Source organism: Calidris pugnax, unplaced genomic scaffold, assembly GCF_001431845.1.
Source record: "Calidris pugnax isolate Ruff unplaced genomic scaffold, ASM143184v1 scaffold41, whole genome shotgun sequence".
Classification (NCBI taxonomy): Eukaryota; Metazoa; Chordata; class Aves; order Charadriiformes; family Scolopacidae; genus Calidris; species Calidris pugnax.
The window spans coordinates 14,149,301-14,174,200 of NW_015094509.1; the positions used below are offsets into that span (position 1 = coordinate 14,149,301).

The following is a 24,900-nucleotide window of genomic DNA, read 5'->3' on the forward strand; positions in this document are numbered from 1 at the left end:
AGCTGAACACTGAAGTGGATTTCTTGTCACTTTGTCACTTGCAGCTTCCTGAGTTATCATGCCCATTCACATGGGACACTGCGGTGGGTGTCAGCAGTGGCATCACTGCACAGCAGCAGTGCACGCTGCTCCTTTCTTATGGAGGCTGGTTTTGTGAACGTAGGGGAGCAATTTAATCACATACTTGTGTTTGTAAATTTTTATTTCTAGCAGGAATTCTTCCTACAGTTAGGGGAAAAAAACTCTTAACACCTTGTACTGGTTGCATAGGTAGTATAATTGAAGAAAATGGCGTCCTGTTAACAAAGCTAGTGTGAAAATTTTCAGTTTAGTTTACAGCACTTCTCAAATTCCATTTTTTTCTACACTTTCTATGCTTACACTGGAATTCTGGTAAAGCCTGCTGGCAAATTTGCAGTAGGAGACAACACTGCTTTAATGAAGAAGAAAAGTTTAATCTTTGCTGGAAGGAAAGGTGTATGGGATGAGGGGAATCTATGCGGTTCTTATGTGCAGCCCAGAGCTTCAGTGAATGCCTTCTCCATCTGTTGTGTGGATGCTGCTATCCCTGGATTCATGGGCTGTATGGATTCCTTATCTTGTGACAGATGATGAGTGAGGACAGCAAAGTCTGTGCCTGAGACTTGTTCCCTGTATGTACAGTGAAGTTGTAAAAGAATGGGAAGGAATGAGGGACTATCTGACTAGATCACGCCTATCTAAAAAAATACATTTTTCAACTAAGTTGTAGTAGATTCTGTCACAAGTTTTGCTTAAAAGGTAAGTTATCGAGGAAAAAAAAATTAGAATTACCTTTAACGGTCTTAGTAATGGAAAAGAGTTTTTAAAAAGGTTTAGTGTGCTTGTCATGTTGCTTAAAACCTTGCACAAGTCAACTGATTTGACAGCAGTTTTCACATATGAAAGAAGTCATTGAGAAATGTTAGATTTTAAAATGCATTTTAGAAGGCAACAGTTCTGTGCATATTTTCTGGAGGGTTTCACAGGAGTAGAGGATTAACCTGCCAGTATGACTGAAAAATCATCCTTTTCCTGACTGTGCTATAGTCGTTCACATTTCTAATGTCTTGTGTTCTTTTGTCTGAAGGATTTTGGAGCAAAATACTCGCTGGTTCTTCTCATGTAGGACATGTATAAAAAAGTGCTTTAATATTTAGTATGTTGGGTACCTCTTAAGCTGAATAATAATGGCAGGCTTTTTTTTTTGTTCCTGGGCTAGAAAGAAAAATGCATAATGGGATTATCAACAGGTGTTTCTTCAGCCCCGGAAGGTTCCTGTGGTGACTCAGTTCCTGTGCTATAAGCCTGAATTCAGGCAGACATCTGCTATTTTACCCTTTGCCTATGGGCTGCTTGTCGTCCCCGCCTGTGCCATTTGAGATGATGTCCCAATGTGCTCGGGGTGCAGGCATAAGCATTTTCTAAACTCAGAAAGAAAGGACAGGAGTTTTTATTGAAATGTTTGGAGGCTGATGGTCCTCCCATAGCTGCTCCATGCAGCACGAGGGGGATCCAAGTGAGACATGGCTAAGACTGAAGTGAAATATTAGAGGTAAACGAAAAAATGAGTTTGGCCTGTTGAAATTTTAAATGTAAGTGTAGGGTTGTGCAGCTTTGTTTCCTCTTGCTGCAGATGAATGTCTCTCCTAGAATTGAAGGTGATGTTTTCTTCTAAATTATGCTCCATTTCACCACCACTTACGTGAAGATCGCTTAAACAATAGTGGCTGTCAAAGAGAAATCCAAAATTGTGATACAGTTGGTAACATTTGGTATAAAATATTGCTCTCTCAGCCTTGAACAGATATAACTCAAGGTAGGAATAAGACATTTTGTTATGTGTTCTGGTCCCAAGAGAAGATCCCTAGGAATGGTGAAATTCCATGGTTGTGTGAAGTTTACGTTACAGCTGCTGGCCTGCAGAACGTGAGGCAGCAGGAGAGCATGGAAGCTATTGGCAAAGAAAGCAAGATGCTCTGATGGCCATCATTGTGACCTCTTGGCACAATGTTACATCACATTGTCTGTTAGATTTCTCTTCCATAATATAATGCTTAATGAACCATCTTGGATTTTTGTTGCAAACAAATGATTCAGAACCCAGGCATGTCAGGGATGTGTCAGGTCTCCTGGGTCGCCTCTATAAGCTGGAGTGCTGGAAATGCTCCCTGCCTGATGGCTGATTATTCCTCCTCCCTTGTGGCTTACTAATAACTCCCTTCCTCTCAAGAGCTGCGGGGCAATCCACAGCCCTGTCAGGCTTCCCTAGACCTCTTCTGCTCCAGGGTGCACAGGGAAATGCTACCCTTGCTTTCCTGAGGGGGAAAACAGGAGGGCAGTGAGGTTTGAATGGCTGGAGGTGGTATTGAAAACTTGGATGGAGACAGACAAATCTCGCGGTTTCACCTGTTGGGTCATGTTGCCCTCTGATCTCTGCACAGATCTTGAGTTTTGGGCACAGAGAATTCATGGTTTGCTGGTCACAGTTGCATGTTGGCATGTACACCGAGACTGCCTGACTCCTGGCCGGGTTACACAAGGCCTTCTGGACCTCTCAAGTGCCAGGAAGACTTGTTTTTCTGGGAGTGCAGAAATGAGAAAATAGGGTTTCTAGGAGATTCCATGGGGTTAAGGATTAGGTGACTCACATCTGTTAACACAGGGTGGGTGCGGCAGAGGGGCTGGTGTGTGTGGCCACAGACCCACTGGGGCCACCTTCTGCCAGCTGAGTGCTTAGGTTTGGAGCTGTGCTGGGGCTTTCTCACTCCAGCTGGTCCCCAGGTCCTGAGGTTCCTTATGCTCTGGTATGGTGTCTCCTCCCGCTCAGCCTGTGCCTGACATGGGCTGTTTTTTATAGCTTTGCTACAACAAAACACTTGCACACATTTGACATATCTAACATGCTTTACTGAACTTGTGATTATAAAGGTAATTTACAATAGAGCAATTAAATAAACAATAAGTTAAAACACAATACATTTATACATAGTATTTCAAAGGGCTCGAAAGACTATTGGGTTCCAATACATTAAGACTTCCAAACAACATTGAGATTCCAAGTGTATCCACACCTATACTTATCATCGTAACACGGCTCAAGACTCCCAACAACGTACATTTTTGGTTACAGTCCCCGTATACGCACAAGACCAGTGAAATGCCCGAGCAATTGTAGGATGGAGAAGAGCACTACACGCGACAGGCACGAACGATGTGCTGGAAGCTGCCGGGGGAATATGGGTTTTACCTCTAAATTGAATCGACACTTTGGACAACAAATGGAAAGCGCTAGCATGCTTTCTGGAGCAGGATGTGATACCCTTAGGGGGAACGAGTCTCCATGTCGCTTAACACTGTAGTTTCACAAATGTTTCAGGTTAGTGCTGCCTAAAGAAATACTTTACTTCCCTCTGGCCGTTTGTCCCCCCGTGCATCTTGTGCTGCCCTTCAGCCCCTGCAAAGCGCTTTTGCCCGGTGAACCTGAGCTTGGTTTCCCTGGTCACCTTCACTGTGCAGAGGCGCTGGCACCAGAAGGACATGAGGGCAGGGGAGGGACGCAGTGCCTGGGAGCAGGAGGACTATTTCTGTAGGCAGCAGTACTGCTAAAAACACCAGTTAAAAACATCTCGTGGAACTACAGGGCTCAGCTTTTTTATTTTGAAACAAGGAACGTGTTTTCGAACCGATTGATAGTGCAAATCAAACAGTCAAAAGCAAAATTATGGACTCTGCCAGAATATACAATAACTTATATGATCTCTCTCATCTTTCTTTCTCTGTGCCTCAGCCAGTTGGTGCCCAGGGACAGAGTGGACTTTAGGTTTTGATATTGAAGGGTGTACGGCGCAAAGAGTGCAGAGCCACCAGGCAGCAACCACGGAGCAACGCTCCAATGTTGTAAATGGGATCCGTTCCTCCTCTCTGAGTACTGAAAGCCCACACCAGAGTTGGTACAACAGGGGCTGCTACAGCCAGAACATCTCTGAGGAGACTGCTGCTCCAGTATCTCCTCTTTATTCCTGTCTGAGAGAAAGTACTGACATACCCAAAGGCTTCGTCATCATGAGGTTCTACAAAATCAAGTTCTTTCATGAAACGGTTTTCATTAACTCTGTGTTCCACCTTCCTGCATGGAGACTCCATAGGAGACAAAAGGATGGCAGAGTTTGGATCACTTGGAGTTAAGTCCACTATCATGCCGGAATCACTGAAGCTTCCAAAAGAAAATTCACCCATTTCCTTCAGTGAAGAAGGTGGGCTTAGAGGACAGGTATCTTGAGCCCTGAAGATGTTTTGGATGAGCTGCTCCACATCCAGGCTATATGGCACCACATCAGTCTGGACGGCCTGTTCCACCATCATGTTGCTGCTGTTCTCCTCCTCCTGGAAAGAAGTTAGTTTTTCCTCCAGAACCTTTTCAAGCATCTCTTTATTCACAGCAGAACCGGAGGGAGCTGGATCACTCAACTCAAAGGTTGTGGTGGTCAAACCCTCTTCAGATGAATCAGTGCCGTTAGCTGTGTCCTCATTAAGAAGCAGCCCACTGTCTGCCACCTCCTCCAGAGCCTGGTCCTCTGTGATGAGGCTGTCTGGCATCGTGGCACACAACGCTAATGGCTTCCCCTCTGAGTCACACATGTACTCCAGGCACTGCTCATCCCTCATCTCCATGCTCTGCAGCAGATATTCCAGTTTCTTATTTTGAACGTTTATGTCTATGAAGTATTTCTGAATTTTTTTGTCTTTCTCAGCCAAGCTGTTTTTCATGGTTTCAATAACCTGCTTGAGCTGTTTAATTTCACTTCTTGCTTCCTTTAAGGCCAGCTCTGCCTCCACACGGTTACACTCCTCTTCAATCCAGTCTTCCCTCATCCGTCCCAGCTGAGCTTTTAGCTCTTGTATTTCTGTCTCCCTGTAGCAAAACAAAAATGTTGTAACAATTCTGCTGGTTGGTCAGTTAAAGAGTCAAGGTGAGGCTCCAGCACACCAGGATGGCTACGCTGCAGAGATGATCCAAGGAGGCGGCAAATGCCTCCAAGCACTACTTGCTGCGGTCTCTGAGGGAGCTGGCAGAGATGTCAGCTGGCTGCCAAGAGATGCTGACTGATGGCTAACTGGTGCCACCAACCTTGCCATCTTGCCACGTGGCCAGCAGCCTTCTGGGCTATGCCATGACCCCAGACATTTTGAGGCGCAAGTGGTGGCATCTAGGTTAGGTCCAACCAGTATGGTGCTTGACCATCTCACCTATTGCCTCACCCTGGAGGAAATGAGAAACAGCTGCCTGGATGTGTCCCCCGTGCCTGCCAGCACCTCGTCACCTACAGCCAGAGCCAACACTGGCCTCAGACAGCAGGATGGCTTGGGGCTGCAGGCTTGCAGCAGAGCCAGAGGCTGCTGCCTTGACTCGCATGTGGGTGGGGAGAGGGGACCCCTACGGGACACCCAGCCCTTGCAGAGGCAGGGGTCAGGCTGGCCCAAGCTGGACCACCAGGTCCCTGGGATTGTGCCTTGGGGCTCCATTCCAGCAGCCCTTGGGCTGGGTGTGCTGGAGAGCCAGCGCCCAGAGTGTGGGTTTGGTGAAAGAGACAACATCTGTTGCTGTGTAACCCACATTGTCACTTCTCTGCTCAGCCTCCACACAAAGGGCTATTGTGAAAAATTCAGTATCTAAGCGACAGAAACACAAGTGGGCACACTGGTTTGTGTAAGAGCTTTTCTTTCATTAGAGGAGAGGGGGGACATCTGTGGTCATATGTCACAATCACAGAACACCAGGTTGGAAGGGACCTCAAGGATCATCTGGCCCCTCTTGTGTGCCCGCTTGTGGTTTCGCTGCTTAGATACTGGGCGCTGTCATATCTCACTGAGGGAGGTGGAACAGGAGACTAAGGTCATGCATGCTGGCAGGTAGAAACTGTTTTATGTATAAAAGGTCTCAACGCTAAATCAGACTGGTAAAAAATATCCTTTAAAACTATTCTGTTGTGAAAGTTCAAAAAATAGGAGAGAGACAGCTATATTTATAACTAAACTGCATGGTACGTATTCCCTGGGACCGCTTTGAAACCTGAAATATGACAAAACACTCTGGTAGGCATATATATATATAAAAATACATATCAATATATGTATCTATATATATCTGTATATGATCAAAACCCCAATATGATCAGACTAATCATATTTTGTATTTCTTAATGAAAACTTTGGAGTAAAAACGTCCAGGATTCCCACACCTAAATGCTCCTAAATAAATCTTTCTTACTCCGATTTCTGAAGTGGCATTTACCTTTCTTTAAGTTTGCTCTCAGATTCCTTCAGCTTTGTTTTCAGATGACGTACTGTCACCTCTTTCTGCTGCAGAGGAGTCAAATACTGCTCTGGATTTTGTGGCTTCATGCTGTGATTTTCACCACAAGAATTGTATCTCCCTGATCGCCTGAAAAGAAAAAAAAAACATAAACAAACTGTCACATCACACCACTCCTACAGTCCTTTAGTCCTGGCAAAAAGAAGAACATCCCATTGACTGATACAAAGCTGAACTCATCTGGGGCTCCTCAGCATCTGCATAAGGGACTTCCCCTGGCAAATCATGGTATTTGAGGAAATGGCTGACTTGTGGCTGTAGTGAAAAATTTACTATTTCTTGTACTTTGTTTCAGTGCCATTATATCAAATGAGTCATTTAACTTTAAAATACTTAGCCATTCCCTCACCCAGAACGGGTGGTGTCCCCAACAGCAGGGAGCCGGGGCACTGGCCAGGACACCCAGCTGCAGACACGGGGTGTGTGGGGAGGCAGCGTATGGACCGAGTTCAGCTCCACACCCGAGTTGTGAAGCTGAGCACTCCGAAACCTAGATTCACCCTGTCTAACGTGAGGTGTGCATCTGACACGCTTGGCTGTTGGGTTGTCAGAGTGAGAGAGAGGGACACAGCAGCAGCGTGGGGGCAATTTCTTCTCTGCAATGTGTCCCATGGTCTCTCAGGTACCTGTTCTCCATCTTACACAGGACACTGAGCTCCTTAGGGAGGTGGCTAAGGCTGGGCAAGTGTATAATGCTTTCTATACTACCCCACCCAACTCTCTCCAAAGCAGAAGGACCCTTAGATGAAAGAACCAGTAAATCCCCATGAGAATATATGGCATGAAAACACATAAGGTCCCTTCCAACTCTAACCATTCTATGATTCTATGAAGGAACTTGGATTGAAGAGCAACTACAAAGGGCTTTGACTAAAACTAACCTTGAACTTTACAGTGCCAAAACAATAAAGCTTTTACAAGGGATGGAGCACCCTGTTGCCTGTCGAGCCACCGCTATGAGGGGTCACACCTATGCTGAGGACCACGGTGACCTGCTCGGCAGCTCCTACAGCTGATCCCACGTTAGAGTGCAGAGGTCAGTCAGTGCGCTGCACCCCGGGATGCTGGAATAAAGACTTGCCTCATCACTGGGCTGCTGTCGCTCCCTTTGTATGAGCCTGAGTTGCTGCTGCTGGCTGAAGAAGCCCTGTAACTCTGATGGATGCTAGCAGGACTCAGCTGGTTTTTGCACAGTGTTGACAAAGGGTCCTTTTCCCGGGAAGCAGGTGGGCTGGTTCCAGACTTGTAGGACAAGGATCCATTATTCCGACCATAAGGGCCACGACTGGAGGGGGAACCAAAATGGTTAAAGCATATTGCATTATCCTCATCACACAACCCATTATGTGCCTTATTTTACGCACAAAGTTGTCCTAACACTGAACCAGACAGATAACTGGGAGTGGCTGGGAAGAAAGAACGTCCTGCAGTCACCAGCTACTGCATGTTCTTTCACTGTCTGTGGGGCTCTCACTCTGAATTACGTGACGTAGGGAACCTCGGACATGTGGGCAGCACAGTGACTCCATCAGATCATCCCCGTTCCCTGAACCCCTGGCTCCATTAAGTAAGGAGAGGACTGCAGCCTGGGTTGGTGCCAGAAGAGCCATGCTTCAGCGTTCCCTGGCCAGGCCTGCGGAGCGATGCCCGCCCGTGGGGCTGTGCTGCAAGGCTGCTCTCATGCTCCTCAGCAAGCAGCCCGAGGGATCACAGCGTGCACTGAAAACAGACTTTGTTTGAGTCCTGCCCTTTTCTGCCTTTGGCATCCTGGATGCTTCAGCTGTCATTGTCAGCTATTCATTTGTTTAGATATAGTTCGAACCCCACTGAGAGGAGGCTGAAATGGTATTACAATAGACAAAGGAAAGCAAAGCCTTTTCTTTCTTCCCTCCAGTTTCCCGCACACATATCTACCTTTATTTTCCCACTCTTTATTAAATAATCTGTCAACTGTGTGTGCTTGAAAGCAATTGGAATCTGTGCTGCCCGAGGGCTGGGATGCTCTGAGGACAGCTTCTGGGGGCACCTTCCTCCCCTGCTCACTTGGTTTGCCTCCCTGCACTACCACGCTGCTACCTCCAACCTCCCAGGGAAGTTGTTCCTCTAAACTGTAATGAAAGGGCAGCTTTCAAAAAAATACGGAAAAAGGCAAATCCAGCCAGTGAAAGAGAAGGCTTGAACACAAAAATTTAAATACCACAGAATTATGAAGCAAAATCTCTTCTTAAGATTGTTTGACTTCGTTCCCTCCCTTCTCTGGAAATGGAACAGTTTATAAGGAACAGATGGCTGAGTGGCTGCTGCAAACCTTCATCACACTGCTGCGGTCTGGGTGATTTTATAATTATTCTACAATGAAGTGCAGGGCTGTGGTTTGTGACAACACTGAAATGTTTCATAGCAAGTTAAGTCAAACAGTTAAAAAAGAACATATTTGCAAAGGATACATCTCTGTCCACTTCATCCAGCATCAGCTCTGGTGTGGGGCAGGACTTGCACAGACTGTGTGTAACACAGCAATGCATTTGAAGGAACGCTACTACACAGGACTTCTGCCCAATTAAGTAGGTCAGTATGCTCTAATTTAAAGTTATATTTAAATGCAGCATAATATATGAAAGGACACATAACCTTACTGAAAGTAAGGTGATTTTAGAGCTTCGTACTATACTTAGGACTGTTTTTTCCCACAGCCAGTAAATTTACTTGTTAGATTTAATCTAGAGAGAGCTTAAGTAATGTTTATTTTTCTGACAGTCTCATGATACAGATAGGAAACCACTCATGAAGCATCATTCTGCTGATCTCTGTACACTGGGGCATGCTGCAACCTTGGGGACGTTTGTGTGACTCAAGCATACGGGGTTCCCCGCTGCCGGTCCCAGCTCTCCTGCCAGCTCTTCTGCACAGGGCAGGAAACCAGTCCTGCCAATCTGAACTCCTTCCACCCACTCCAAAACATGTAAGCAGCAGGGATTGCGTGGGCAGAGCCCAAGGCAGGCTGCTCTGTCCCAACGCCCCTGTATGCACAAGCTGTCTGAGCTGCCCTTCACACGTGGTAGGAGAAATCTTACAGAAATCCTTCATGAAAGGCTCATTTAGGTAGATGACTATGAGGGGTTTTTTATTTGCACAGAGTTTTAGTTATATAAAGGTTGGGCGAGGGTATTTAAGAAAAAAGGGCCAAAGGCAATATCGTCTACATCTTCCTACAAAAAATAAGGTAATGATCTGTAAAGGTATATGCTGAGCTGACAAGTTATTACAGAGAGAAAATGAAGTGATAAGACCAAAAGGTTAAGATTAACTGGTTAGAAGCATACTGCTGTTAACTAACATACACCCAGTTGTTTCCTCCTCCGCTCCAACCAATGCCTTTCCTGCCTTACCTGATTGTATCTCTCATGCTTGTTAGGAATAAACAACAACAAAATACCAGTCAGTTGATCTGGCATATTGACAACTTTTGTGCTCCTACTACAGCATTTCTATTTTCTTTCTCATATCACAGTTCTCATCAGTGTAACTGCTGCCCGACAGCACAACGCTACCCAAATTGTTTTAAAACTCACAGTGCTGGTATTGTATGTATGAACTACAAGACCTTACACAGCAGTCTATCTTTGCACTAGCAACACTCGCAGTACTCAGGAAAAATTGTTTTGCTTACTTGCGGGAAAAAGAAGATCTTTTGCTTCCAGCAGCAGACATATGGACTTCAGGAGCTGAAATACTGCCTGTGCTGCTTGAAGAGCTAAAATCAGCTTCACTCCCTGGAAAGGAAAAGGGAAGAGTGAAACACGATGGAAATTATAACTCAAAGACTGTTTTCAAAATAACAATGAATCACAAGCATCCTTCCTTTGTCCGTCCTGTGAGAATTTCAGAAGTTGCATGAATTTTCAAAGATCCCTGAGGACAAGTGCTGGATTTGTTCCAGATTTTCGACATTTCTTCAGAACTGGCACTTCAACAAGAGCAGAAAAAACATTTGGACACAAACCCCTCATGCTACAGAAGCCATTTTAGGACTCAGCTCAGGAACATTTGTTGTGACAACCTGTTTGCTTTCTCACAGCCATCAGTAGATGAATGAGGCTGCTCACGTGGCTCCTGCAGGAGCACGGTGATTAGGAGCACACAACTGTAACTGGAGATCTCTCTTGCTCTAAACCATATGAAAGTACTACTGGCTGGGAGGAAAGCTGATTCTATTTTGGCTTCTGAGATTATGTACACACATGTATATATATAAATGCGTATAGGCTAACCGGGTATATGCATATATATGTGTACACACATATGCAGGTTTTCATGTGGCACAGAAGCATAGTAAGGCAGTTCTAATAGCCTTAAAATAATCCAATAATCACGTGTGGCTCAAGTGCTTCTTGAGTGCTAAGCCATCTATCTGATTACTGACTTTCTATGGATTGCAGCTTTTATTCCCCAAGCTCTGGCATATACCAGGAAAACTGCTCTCATTTTCCTAGGGCCAGTAGTAAATAGAAATTAAGAAAGTCTCATCTGGAAAAAAAAAAACACCCTAAAGTTAGGATTTTTTTCAGTCAGTCACTCAAATGTCCAATGTCCCAAGCCACATCCAGGTCTCACGCTGCAGAGCCACAACAGTGGATGATGGCTTTATCGAGGGGGTGGAAATAGCTTTCCAACATCCTTTAAGGAGCCGGTCAGGGGGAGCATCTCTCACCTGAGAATTTCTGGGCACCGTCCCCTGGACAGACACCCCTGGCCAGTGGCTGCAGACTTACCAGAAATCCCATTTTTGCAATCTTTTCCATGATGCTACCATCGTGCAGCTACCATCCCCACCATGGCAGATAAAGCTTCAGGTGCACAACCTCTCTTAAATCCTTGGCAGAGCATTGGGCATGTCTCACACCCCTGAATACCCAGGCCAGGGAAAAGGTCTCATCAGAGCCTGTATTCACAGCCTTAAAGAGGATGAGGCATCCAGCAACCATCCTTACCAGCAGGTAACTCTTAGCAACCCATGTTAGGATCAGATGTGTTTGTATTTAACCCAATACTTTCCCAAACTCACCAAGTCCCAGCGTCAGGATCGGCCTTTCTTTCCATGTCCCTCTGGTTCAGCCCAGCCCAGATATTCCTCTGCCTGATTTCCAAACACTGAAATACACAGTCCAGCTCTTGAAGAGGGTAACCCCGGCTCTAACCAACTCCATACCCACTACAACATCCCTGATAATCAGACCCGAGTCGCCACAGCTGTAACCAAAGTGCAAGTTTGCAAGGGGAGGGAGGGAGAGCAGCAAAGCTGCTTTGTTTCACAGAGTATTTATGTCCACAGATGCAGATGTCAGTGACCCTCTCCTCGGGGAAGCAAAATGACCGTGGGACAAGATGTCTGAAGCTGCAACAGAAGTTTTCCAGATAAACAAAACACTCCCATCTACAAGAATAAGACACCAAATACTGTCTTGGTATCACACTACTCCCACATCTACTTTTCCAAGCAAAACCCGAACAGGTAAACACACAGCACAGATTTCATACCTCTGGTGGTTGGGCCCCCAGAACATTCCTGCTCTTGCAAGACGCCAACAGATTTCCAAAGTGAAGTCCCGGCTGCGGCATATAGAGCAGGAGCCCCAGCTGAGGCTCATCTCTGGCTAAGTAGACCACATCATAATCAGATCTTGCTATCGAAAGCATTTCGAGGAAACAAAGCTTAATAATAGCCTCTCCCTGACCCGCCTGGCTTGGAGCAGGGCTGCCGAGCCAGGCACTGCCCGTAAGAGTCAGCAGAGCCTGAAGATGCAGCCTCCTCCAGGGCTGAGCTTTCTGAAAGCCTGGACTGCATCTGAGACCAGAACTGTGCCTGCAAAGCACAAGTTAACCTTTCTGGCCCCAATTCTGATAACAGCTACACACAAGTTTAACACTGAGCACGGGAGACTACTTATGCTTAAAATAAGGCATGTGGCTATTTATAGGATCTTCAAGAACATTTTATAAATTAAAGGGGTCACTGCTAGCATCCGTTCCAAGTGTGTTAGTTACACTCCAGCCAGCTCTGTGCGTAGCAGAGCTCAACAGCAAAGTTACCAGGAGACTTTAAAAAATATTTTCTCCCATTTAGTAGCCATCTCCAAGCAAAACAACATGGCATCTATCCATATAATATCAATTGCAACATATTCTCCTGGGTAAACGTGACTTCTGTCTTACAAATGTCTTAACAAAGAGGTGAAACTCCTTTCCTACAGCAATATGGGCAGGAGCTGAACACGGCCTCTCATCTTTCCTAACGCCATTCTCCAGGCTGACAGCTCCCTCGGGACATCTGTTGACTATTTCTGTTGCTGTGACAATGTGATTGCAAAAGCTCACTCATGTAAGCCCCGGAACAGCCTGCCAATTCAGTGTTAACCATCAGAGAGGCTGACATTTCTCAAAAACATATTATTTTGTCCAAAGTGACCATAATACTTGTTTTGCCCTGATCTGAGGCTTCCTTGCCCAAGACGACTGCCTTACCCTCCCTTTCCTGCAAAAGACGCCGCACGCTGAGCCGCCGGCTTCGGCAGCACCTCGTTTGAAATTAATTCATACATATTCTTCCACGCTGCAGCCACTCGGCGTCGCAACCCCACAGTCAGCTGGGGAGCAGGCAGTGATGGAAAGGCTCGTGCCACACACACAGCATCCCATGCCAGGAGGCTGGTGGCTCCCGTGTCCCCTCGCCTGGCAGCCGGCTCCGGGCAGCAGCACGCCCATGCCACAGGAGAGGACCTGTGCCCTGCTCTGTGCCATGGGAAGAACACCACAAGGGTGGCCAAGGAAGCGCTGTAGCATTTTCCAGGATTGCTCCTTGCCTGGGATGGGTATCTGAGCAGCACAACCCAGGCAGGGGCAGAGCTGTGATGGTCCATCTGATGCTCCTGCTCATCTGCGCCGTGGGTTGGAGACCACTGCTCCGGGAGCTAATGCCACCTTGTCACAGCACAGGAATCAACTGGGAAACCTCCTCCTAATTACTCAAGGGCAAATTTCCCATCCTGCATGTAATGCAAGTGCAAATTTCAGGGCGGGAGACAGAGCTGCCTGTGCACAGGCCAGCACGCCTCCAGCTGGCACTGGTGCATGTCCATCCCGCTCATGCCAGGTAGACATGGCACCTTCGTTTTGGGTGTCAAAGTGTCAAAAAGCCCCACCTTTGTCTTTGCTCCCTGCCCCACCTCAGCCATAGTGCCAGGACATTGGCACAGGACAACTGCATCACACCCTGCATTCACAACTGTTACAGGTAGAACAGATGAGGTGTATTTGGCCTATGGGGACAGTATGCAAGCACAGAAATACCACCTCATGTATGTATACGTGTATATAGAGACAGTATATATCTACATTTCTTACACAGATTCATACAATAACCCCACGTGCACGGGGCAGTCTGCTGTTTCTAGCTATTACAGATGGTTGAATACCTTGTTGTGTGATCTTCTGGCCTCGATATTTAAATTTTGCTTGCACTTCAGCATTTAATCTTCTTCCTTCTATAAGAATAAAGCTCAAACTTTCTTGTGTACATTTTACTGTCCATTTGTCATCTAAATAGTAATATTAAAATACAGAAAAAGCAGAAATTTCAAACAATATCTGCAACAGGAACACTGACAGCTGCCCAGCAGAACTGGATTCCCCACACTCAGGATGCATATCAGCTTATTAAAATGTAGTCTTTGTGTGTAAGTCTTTCCTATTTGCAACTTCACCACTGTTTCGTAGCTGCCAAAGTATATAAGCCACAGAGCTTATCTGTCTTCTGAAGCCATAAACATGACCCCTTTATGTATATATCACCCTTGATGCTAGGTTTTGCATATAGTCACCCAGTGAAACAGAGCTGTAAATAAAACAGTGCTGACAGAGACAGCTTGTACTCAAAATGTAAAGCACTTAAATTTGCTGACCTTCCTTGCCTTCAAAAGCATCCTGTTATATGGCAAAGGGACCAAAATGTGCATATGTGCTCACTAACTCCAGTGCAGCAACAAGAGGAATAAGTGGAACGCTGTCTCTGTAGATAGCTTTATTTAGAGACCCCCAAGGGAAGAGCCAGAGCCTGACTGCCTAAAAAATTCCAGCAAAGCCATTAGAAGCAGCTGGAAAAGCAGAGAGAATTGTTGCAATGCCCACTATTGAAAAGACCCGTATTTTTAAGATATTTGGGTTTGTTTATCTTGAAACCTTTAACTCACAGCTACATCTCTAGTTCCAATCTTTAACAGCATAAGCAGCATATTTCCAGGAAACAGCAATTCTGCTTCTTTTCTATTTAATATGGGGTTGTTCCTGCAAGATTGTGCATACCACAAGCAATCTAGGAAAGAAAACCACACTGCTCACAGGCACTGACAAGCCTAAGGAAAAGAAGCTGCAAAGAAGTGATGACGTCTGGCTTTAGCATTTCAGGCTTTTCTTCAGATAACACTTATTAAAAATGACCCATTTTGAGGGCAAAGTGTCCTAGTGGGAAATCTACTGGATTCACAGTGCCAAGCCCATAGCTGACTGGGTTTTGGTTCCAGTCCCTGGCCTTTGACTTACTACTTATTTGACTTACTATTCCTATATGTGACACTCTAATCTTGGACTTACTATTCTATTTCACACCAAACAGTAACTGGGTAAAAGCAGATATAATCCTGGCAGCAAGGAGCAGGTCACAGAACTCTCCTCCACATGGACTGCTCCAGTCTTTGGGTGAGACAAGCTGCTCCCACGTGCTCTACCTATGCCCATGTCTCACACGTTCCACTGCCATGAGGTCTAGAGTCAACAGAGGAAGCTGAGGATGCCCAGTAGGTTGCAGTGGTTCAGGAACTCTTACGAGAGGTGTGGGTTTGAACTCCTTTAATCTAAGGAGGGCACTGAGCTGGGATGTTTTCCCCAGGCTCTAACTGCTCAGCTGCAACACAAACCAGGGTGTCAGCAGTAGTGCTGGCCGTATTTCAAAGGAACGAAACGTGCTGGCTGCCTGCACTCAGAGATGGTCTAGCTCCACTATGGAGGTTCAGTGTGAATCCCATGCACACACATGGGCACGCTCAGGACTACAAGCACGTGACCAAGTCTGGGAGACACTCACTTCTCTCTGGCATCTCCTGTGGACTGGTGGAGGTGTGTTCCTGCCAGGCATGCTCTCTCCTGTGAATCCTGGATTTTAGTACTTATGATTTTATATGCAATGTATTCATCGAGCTCAGATTTGTGAGCTGTGCTCCCAGAAGGATGGTGGGGATGGTCAATCCTAAGAGTACCAACATGCATCCCCTGCCCTATCCCACTGCACTGGCCCATGAAGCCATCACTCCCCACTCCTTGGTGGAGATCCACCTGGACCTCTTGCCATCAGACACACCTGTTAGTCACATTTCAGCTGATTGCACAGTGCAGTAGCAGCTGGTCACGGGGGCAGCTGGCATAGACACAGCCAGAGAGGACATGGAGAAAAACTTTCAGTGTGACTCTCCATAAGCTGTTCAAACCTGCTGGGTGAAGAGACAGAAGACTTTGGGGAAGAACTGCAATGCAGATCCTGCTTCCCCCCATTTGGATCTAAACTCAGGTTTACAAATGATCTCCCCAATTCAGACTGCTGGTTGTATGACCTGAACTGATTATTTATCTTGGTTTCTGCTCATTTTGCTAGCTTGCTCTTCTTACTTTGGAAGAACGTTTGTTATCAAATAATAAAAATGTATCTCATTAAGCAGTTTTCTGATCTCATCTAAATATTATAGTTTCAGTAGTAATGTGAACTACATTAATGCAAATTATAAGCACTGCAGATCTCAAAATGAATACAGAACGTGACTTGTGTATGCTGTGAAACCACAATCAATCGAGCTCTTCTCTAAAAACACAGTCACTACAAACTAATTACCAATATTGGCTGAGAGCCATCATGTATATTCTGCATATTACTATAATCTGGGCTTGTGTTTTTCTTAATTGTTTTTAATTCATGGATTTGTAGAGCAGCCACAAGCAAATACTGGAACAGACAAAGAGCACTGCAAGTTGGGGCTTTTTTTTTTTTCCTCTGCTTTATATATCTTAAGGAGATTCTTCATACAGAAATCAGCCTGACCTAATTCTTTTTTGTGCTTCTATATGCAGTTTGAGCTGTTCTAGCAACACCTTAAAAATGGCTCCCATAAATTTTCTCTTCTCAGCCTGAAACGACCTTTGTCAGGGGGAACATATGTTCACAGAGCAGAAGGCAACAGTCTGGGGAACTTATCTTCCTGTTCAAACAAAAAGGCTCTTCGCATCAGATATGGAAGGATGCTACTTTGCTGCACCAACCTCTACAGAAACATTGATACTGGAGGCTCAAAAAACACAGTGATAGTTGTATAACGTGATATTCAACTTGCCTATGACAGTTTTATAAAATGTATGTGTAAATCCACCTACAGACACAAGTATCTTTTATAAGGAAGCACGTAGTGTTACCTCAGGAGATTTTTCATATAGCTGGCAGTACTGTTTGGTCTGCTTGAAGGGAAATGGATGGGCTGGCCCGAGGTATTTTTAGGAGCTGGAAAATGTCATCTTTGGCAGGGATGACTTAGCAGTACACAGAAAGGGAGCGAACTCCATCACAGACTGGGAAAACATCCTAGCCCTCCCATCACGTTGGTGGCAGAAGCTTAAGAAAGGGCTTTCAGAGGCCCCTTCAACATATCTCCTAGATCTGGTTCCCATTGCAGGGAGCAGAGGGGCTGGCTGCTGCAGGGCAGTTAACGGCACAGGCACCCCTTCCCAGCCTGTATGCAAATGCAGGAAATCACAGGCTGAATCTGATTCAGCTGAAAGCTTTTGCACAGTCACCCTTAATATAAGACATATGGTTTTCATTATAACATGCATAAAACACTTTAAATCAGTTTGACAGGTTTTCAACAGGGAAGAGAAAAATACCGGACTGAGAAACATATCTGGGAGGTAAATAACTAAACTACCCTGCAGTCCCAGGAAGAAAAGCAAAATTTGTCATAAGCTAATCAATATTTACTGTAACACACACATTGAAATGATTACAAAAAATTAATGGAGTTTAAGTGTCATCTATTGAAAGGAACAGTAAAACCCTACCCAGTAAACTGATTGTTGCTTAAACTATATTTTTTACCCTAATAAAGTGAAGGTAGGTCTGAAGGCAATGCATTTGAAGTAATGACTTCTGTAATTTTTCCTTTTTTTTTTCCCCAATAGCACTCTTACTGTTAAGAAGCATAAATGACAGACAAGAAGCCTGTGCTTTTTCAGCTTATTAATCCTTGTGGGTTTGTGGTCACACTGTATTCTGCCAACTCTAGCAAACAGTCACAGCCTGCCCAGAATTCGAAAGCCGACAGCTTCCTATTACTTACAGAATTTCAGAAGGGAGGAACAGAGACCTGTAATGAAGTTCCCCAGTGTGGAAGCAAGACAAGGCTTGTAATACTCATAAAATATGAAAGAAACCCAGCAGAATTTTCATTTCCTTTAAACACTCTTTATGTAACAATACACATAAGATACACTATTATAAAGTAGGTTTACTCTTTTGTTATGTCACATCAAAGGCAATATATTTTAAGCTCCCTGGGGAAGCGATGTCCACCTTGCAGTGGCTGGAGGCTGGATTTATGAAAGGATACCAGGTCCCCAGCTCCCAGGGGGGAATTTTAGAAGTGGTGCTCTCCCCATCTGCCACCTCACTTGGGAAATACCTCCCCATCAGTCTCAACCAGCAAACCTTTTCAGCTGCCCGAAACTCCTGTTTCTGGGCGTGCCTGCAGGCAGGTCAACTTTAAAAGTGCTGGGTGGTTCAGTGCCTGGCTCCTGTCTAAATACATCAGGGTCCACACAAAATCAGCCCAAGGAAAGCTCTCTTCTGCTGTCTGCTGTACTGGGGAAAGAAAGGATCCACCTGGGACTTATCTGCAGGGCCAGGTTTAGCTTTGAACTGGGAGGAGGCTGCAGGTATCTCCCCACCACGCCACCAGGAACATGCACCTCATCCAGCAGCAAGAATCAGATGAGGCTCCCCTCCTCTCATCTTATCACATCCCTCTCCAGCTCCTCTGTAATTCCACCCAATTTAGGACGCCTGCCTGCATTAACCCCTGCTACATGGGGGAATCCAAACAGGCCTGAATTTCCCACAGCTCCCACCTCTGTCAGGAGACCCTACCCAACACCCCTAAGAAAACTAAGCTCTACAACCTAAAGCTTTAGGCAAAGTTGGGCAACCTCTATCTAGTTGCTCTTCTGGATGTTGGGTTTTATTTTATGTATTTTGATTTCAGTTTATGTATTGGAACAGAGGCCTGGACATGCATTTCTCCCTTCTCCTAGTCCTCTCCTGAACTCAGAATCGTAACTTCAAGAGAGAACCAAAACAGAGTGAAGGGATCTAAAACACAGTTTCACCAGGGCTGAGATATCTAGGTACATAAAAGCAAGTAAAATACCACTGCTTAAACAGGCCATGTGTTCAAAACATCACTGCTATCTGCAAAATCCTACTTAGCTGTTTAGGCTCAAGCTTCCAATTTTGAGCCCAGTAACTGCCAACTCACCCAATGTCTTTCTAACACAGTGAAAACACATAAATGGGATTTGCATGACTAAAATACATTCCCTTAGCTTTCCATGCCTATGTATAAATACAGATATATAAGCACAAGCAATCTAAATAGACATGGCCACTTAATACTGCTCAAAAAGTATTTAAAGTAATCACTCTGAGGGAAACAAAGACTTTTAGGTAATAATTTGGTCACCAAAAGACAAAATTCAGAGAACACTAAAACCATTATCATTTGAAGTCAAACACGGCCAAAAAATGGAAAACCAGAATTTTCTACATTCTGTTTGAAATTATGCTTTAATTTTGCAAATTGCCAAATTTCTTTCTTCTCTTAAAAAGGTGATAAAAACATTAAAAAGTCTCCCCAGACATTCTAAATATTTTAGGTTGAATATCGTCTTTGTTCAGCCTGAAAGAAAGGTTTTCTTTAATGTTTTGATTTGGCAGCAAACCCCCAAATCAATTATTTGCATGGCTCCACTTTGAACCTAATAAGATGTCAGACAAAAAAGAAATACGGGATGTAAAGGAAAATAGAAAAGGAAATAATCTATCAATTCTTGAGTAAACATTGCTCAGAAAACAGTTTAAATCCCAGGATTCTCATTAAAAAGGCATTAATAACCTGGAGGAATTCCAAAAAAGGTCAACAATAATGATAACAGGATTACAGGGCACTGTTTATGAAGGGAGATTAAGGGAATGCAATTTGTGCATTCTAAGATTAAAAAAAAATACTGGCAGCACTGTTTATCATGAGGAGGAGGAACACAGCTGGAAAACGGTAAAGAAAACCATGTAACAGTGACACAGGATTCTGGCTACGATGTGTTATTTCATGAAAAATTACTTCAAATAAAAACTGATGGTTGGTGGGAGCTGTGCATAGTAAAATGTAGCTGGAGTAGGTTCAGAATACTTTAACTGGGGAATCAGAAAGCTATTTTAAACATTGGCATAAATAATACAGAATGTAATTTAAAAGCAGAGCACACAAAAAAATTTTCCTAAGGGAAGATTCATAATGGCCTCTTTCGTATGCGTGGTATTTCTTTCTCTGGAGGTGAAGCAGGCTGACAACCACAGAAAACAGCCAGGAGGAGCAGAAAATTCATTGCAGTAAATACACAAATTGCAAAGCATGTTCTAGCTTGACCTCACGCATATTTTAAAGCAAATAGTTAAGAATGTGCATCAGTGTCTCTTTTTTGGATCATATTCCAAAGAGAAAAAAAAACAAAACAAAACAAAAACCCACTAAGGGAAGATTCATAATGGCCTCTTTCGTATGCGTGGTATTTCTTTCTCTGGAGGTGAAGCAGGCTGACAACCACAGAAAACAGCCAGGAGGAGCAGAAAATTCATTGCAGTAAATACACAAATTGCAAAGCATGTTCTAGCTTGACCTCACGCATATTTTAAAGCAAATAGTTAAGAATGTGCATCAGTGTCTCTTTTTTGGATCATATTCCAAAGAGAAAAAAAAACAAAACAAAACAAAAAACTGCTTGACTATATAAAAGTAATTTTTTTTTCACTAAAGATTACAGCTATTGCCATCTTCCAAACCTGCCTCAACTCTGACCTCTAAACCCCAGTGCCCGTCTTATGCCAGGCACTCAGGCATCTCTTCCAGATGCAGGAACACACTCCCACAGCCCCCAGGAGACCTGCATGGCTAGCAGAAGACATTTGGAGCTAAAAGATGAATTGGCTGGCATGGGTTCACCCCGTCCAGCAGCCCCAGTGCTCACCACAGAAGTCCCATACCCGCACCCCCTGCTCACTTTGATTTGCAGTCCGAGCTGTGGCTCTCACGGACCGAGCACAAGGCTGAGCTCAGGCCAGAATCTCCCTGTAACGGTGGCTGTCCCACTTTCTGTGCATCTGGAGCGGGACAACTGACGAGCCAGAGAGAGAGAAAGGGGTTACGGTGTGCCCGCTGGGAACGTGGCTTCAAACCCCCAATAAAGCAGTTACTAAATTATCCAAAGTGGAACAGCCGCCCTGGGAGCAGACTCCTCTCATCCTGCCCAGCAGCCCTCTACTAGGGCACTCTTCTCCTTTGTGCTCAAGTCCATCCTCCAAAAGAGCTACAAACACATCTAAATGTAAGTTTCTTTTCCCTTTACAAAGTAACGGGGATCTCCTTTTATTTATCTATTTTTCTTTGCGAGGAAGGAGATCTGTACCTAACTGCAGAAGGCTTGAACCCAAGACCCTGAATGGCAGGTGGCCTGTGCCACCAGCCCACAGCTGGGCAGGTCATTATCTAGGACAGGTGGGACCCAGGCTTTCATCTTTTACTTGCCCATTCCTCCTTTGCAACTTGCCAGCTTCTTTTTTGCATCCTCCATTTTCGCTGTGACATCTGGGTGCTTCGGGCAGCCTGAGAGTCTTCTGAACAAAAAGAGATACACGTCTTGAGAAGCCACAGCCCGAGCACTAATTGCCCATGTCTCTACTAAGCAACATCTCAACAAGTATTTTAGAAGGGGGTGGATTATAAAATTTGTTACACAGAATTAAAAGACTGTTTTTCTGGGGAACTTCAATTTACCAGGAACTTGTAGATTTGGGTTTAAAAATACTAAATGCTTTAAAGCTACAACTCTTTGTAGCTGCTACTCTGCTTACTCTCACTTGAAAGAAACACTTGGCTATTTGAACGTTTTTCACATAAATTCAAGCAAATTTATTTAAATTCTAAGTTTAAATCTAAAACATATACAAATCCAAACTAAAAAAAATAGCTCTATGCTAGCAATTCTTACCTAACTTTCTAAGCAACTTTTGCTCAAAATATTTATATTCTGATTATATTCCAGTATTATCTTTCAGAAGTTACAGAGCAATTTTTTCACTTCAGTGTTACTTAGTTAACTTATATCCTAAAAATACTACTTAATTCCTGTGAATTCATGGTGCAAAATGAGACACAGAATCTGCCTGAGCAATGCTGGGGCACGTTGGACAGTGGTCCTCAGGACAAACAGAGCATGCCCAAGCTTATCAGGGATGAACAAAAGAGGAAAGAGCACCTAATTAGACCTACTTAAAGATTTAAACATGATCTTTAAACACGCAACTGAGTGTCTAAGACTGATTTATCTTTCTGGTTTTAAAAGAAAGAGAAATAAAAGAGTAATAGCAGAGACAGACCCTGGACTTGACTTCAGTAAGGGTTAACAGCAGAGCTGTCAGAGACCTGGTGAGGAACACAGGAGATGGGGATGGGATTCATCTGACTAAACGCGGATGTCTCTAATGCAGACACCCATGTCCCAGCCAGCCTTGGTCCCATTTTTGTCAATGGAGAGTTAGTTAGTATAACCAGTGAGTTCAAGGTACTGTTTATCTTATCCTAAAGTAAATGCTTATATATTTGGTCAGCAAGACTGCACACCAGATTCATTGATTGCATTTGTTATATCTCCTTTAAAACAAAATGGATGTTAGAGCACTTGTGAAGGAAGAGACAATTACAACTATATTACAGGTATGGAATTGAGGTCAGAAAAATTACAGGCCATCTCTCCTCTATCCAACTTGACTCAAGACCACATGTTCACACGTCCTTCCCCTCCAAAACAACTCCTGTCACCCCCAGGAGAAGGGAAAATGCCAGATTCACCTGCTAAAGCTGTTCCACCTCCTGTGAGCAATGGGACTAGTCATTGGCCCAGAGAAAGACAGCCAGTCCCCAGCCGCAGCCCACAGCTCCTGAAGGTTGTCTGAGGAGAACTGCGGATTCAAATTTCACCTCTTCTGAAATACTAAGGGATTTATGCCAGACAGAGGAAATCCAATGGGATTCACTGGCTGTGCTGGGTCTATTGACCCCACTGGGAGGGACCACTCCAAAACTGCAGCTAGATGATCTTTAAGGTCCCTTCCAACTCTAACCATTCTATGAAAACTGCCATGGAGACCCAAACATTCTGAAGCATGTGGGGCAGGGGCTGGGCTACGCAAATGATGAACACTTCAACAGTGGCTTCCACCCCACCACCACCTACCAGACCTCATAGTGCTGTTCACCTTCCAGACCTCAAAGCACCGACTGCTACAACACACCAAACCTTCCCAGGATGATGCCCCTCCATGCTCAACTCTGGGACGCACGCTTTGAGGGTAGCACGGGCTTGAACCCAGACGTGGCATCCTCGCTCCTGGAGGGTGAGACGAGTATGTTCATTTCTCCACAAAGCACATCCCGGTCCTCTGGTACCCATGGCGACCGAGTCTTTAATAACTCCCTGTGCTGGCAGGTCAAGTAAGCAAATCTACACAGCTCCATAGCAACAGACATGAAATTAAAGCGGATCCCATCAGTAAAATATGCAGGAGGGCTCAGTGCATACAGAATTATTATCCGGAAACATTTTCATTTAAAAAAACCCAGCAGTAGCTATTTTCTCTATGGCCAAAATGAAAGGCAAAGAGGAGGAAGAAACACAAAAGTAAACGAGAAAAAAGAATAGGGTCAAAAACTGCCACAACTGTATTTCTTAGACTCTGTGTTAGAAAAGACCTCAGAAACTTTATTGTGCCAAATAAAATGATGAAGTCCACATATAAGAAAGGGAGAAAAGTAAAATTAAAACTGTACAGGAAATAAATGTTGTGTACCATTGGATCTGAGTGTCAGGATAGTTACGTCATCTGCTGTCAGGTGTGGGTCAGAAGGGAAGCATTTGAACCGTTTGCTTACATCTGGGTAAGATGACACATGCCCAAGTGCTTCCTCCCTTTTTATTGCCAAAGTGATGTTTTAAAAAGCAGATAGAAAGCCTTCCACAAACACATGTAATTGACCACTGTGTATCTGCTCTTTGCCAAGTATCGAGCTGTTTAAAAATCTAATCCTTAAGTTAAAGCCATCCTCATAAAGTTTAAGCTACTTGAGGAACCTGGACTTTTCCTCTTTTCACTTGAAAGCTCCCCTGCACCCCTGAGAATTTATGCTTTATGCTTATCAATAAACACAGGCACATCAAGATACTGCTTATTATTAATTCAAATACTTTAAGGAGGTACAAAAGAAACAAATACACAGAGAACTTACAGCCATAGGCAAGATGCTCCATCATTTGTTATCAACTTACTTCACCTGGTCCACCTTCAGACCATTTTTTTGTTCTATGACCAATCATTTAAAGTACTGAATCAGCTGTAGCTCATTTCCTGATTTCAGTATTCTTGCAGACGTGACACCAGCCACATAGTTAACTAGCTGAATATTCTCAGGAATGGAAGCACGAATCTTCCCATCTTCACCACACAAGCAGAGTTATCACTGGTTGCAGGATGGGAGCGTGGTGTACTCTAAATCTTGCATTTGTAACCGGGTTAAACGTTCTTTGACATACACTTGTTCTTAATTATCCCTCCCCCAGAAAAGGTGCCGTCTTGGAATGTGGGTTATGAAGTACTGTTAAGTAAGTCACAGCAGAAAGACAGACACATTACACTGAGGTCACCAGTCTTCTCAGCGCTCTCACCTTTGTGTGATCCTGCTTTTAAAATTGAGTACGCCAACTTATTTTAGGGATCAGTCAAGGTCGATTGCTACCTCCACATACAGGTTTTCTGTTGGGTTTTTTGGGTGGTTTTTTTTTTGTTGTTCTTGTTTTGTTTTTGTTTAAACCAAACAATATGACTTTGCCTTAGAATACGTAGCACACCAGCAAGCATTTTTAAAAGTATTTCAACGTAAGAGGTAGAAGTACCAACTAGTAGTTACAAAGAACAATGAACCTCTTTGCACGCCACAGGATCTATTCAAGTTAGCACATTCTGTAACTTGGCTTTCAAATTCTGTACCGCCGTTCCTGAACAACGGGGACAACAGTTCTATTATTTTTCCCAC

General features: G+C 44.4%; 1 protein-coding gene across 1 annotated transcript in view; it reads right to left on the reverse strand.

Moving 5' to 3' along the window:
* Positions 1-2,906: 2,906 nt before the first annotated feature.
* Positions 2,907-24,900, reverse strand: part of SYBU (syntabulin (syntaxin-interacting)) — a 41,006-nt gene continuing 19,012 nt past the window's right edge. Inside the window, exons 4-7 of the mRNA XM_014965364.1 lie at positions 10,065-10,167; positions 7,476-7,679; positions 6,314-6,463; positions 2,907-4,933 (exon numbers count right to left, since the gene is read on the reverse strand). Coding sequence (XP_014820850.1) covers positions 3,838-4,933; positions 6,314-6,463; positions 7,476-7,679; positions 10,065-10,167 — 1,553 coding nt within the window. The 3' untranslated portion in view covers positions 2,907-3,837. The remainder of the gene's footprint in view (positions 4,934-6,313; positions 6,464-7,475; positions 7,680-10,064; positions 10,168-24,900) is intronic.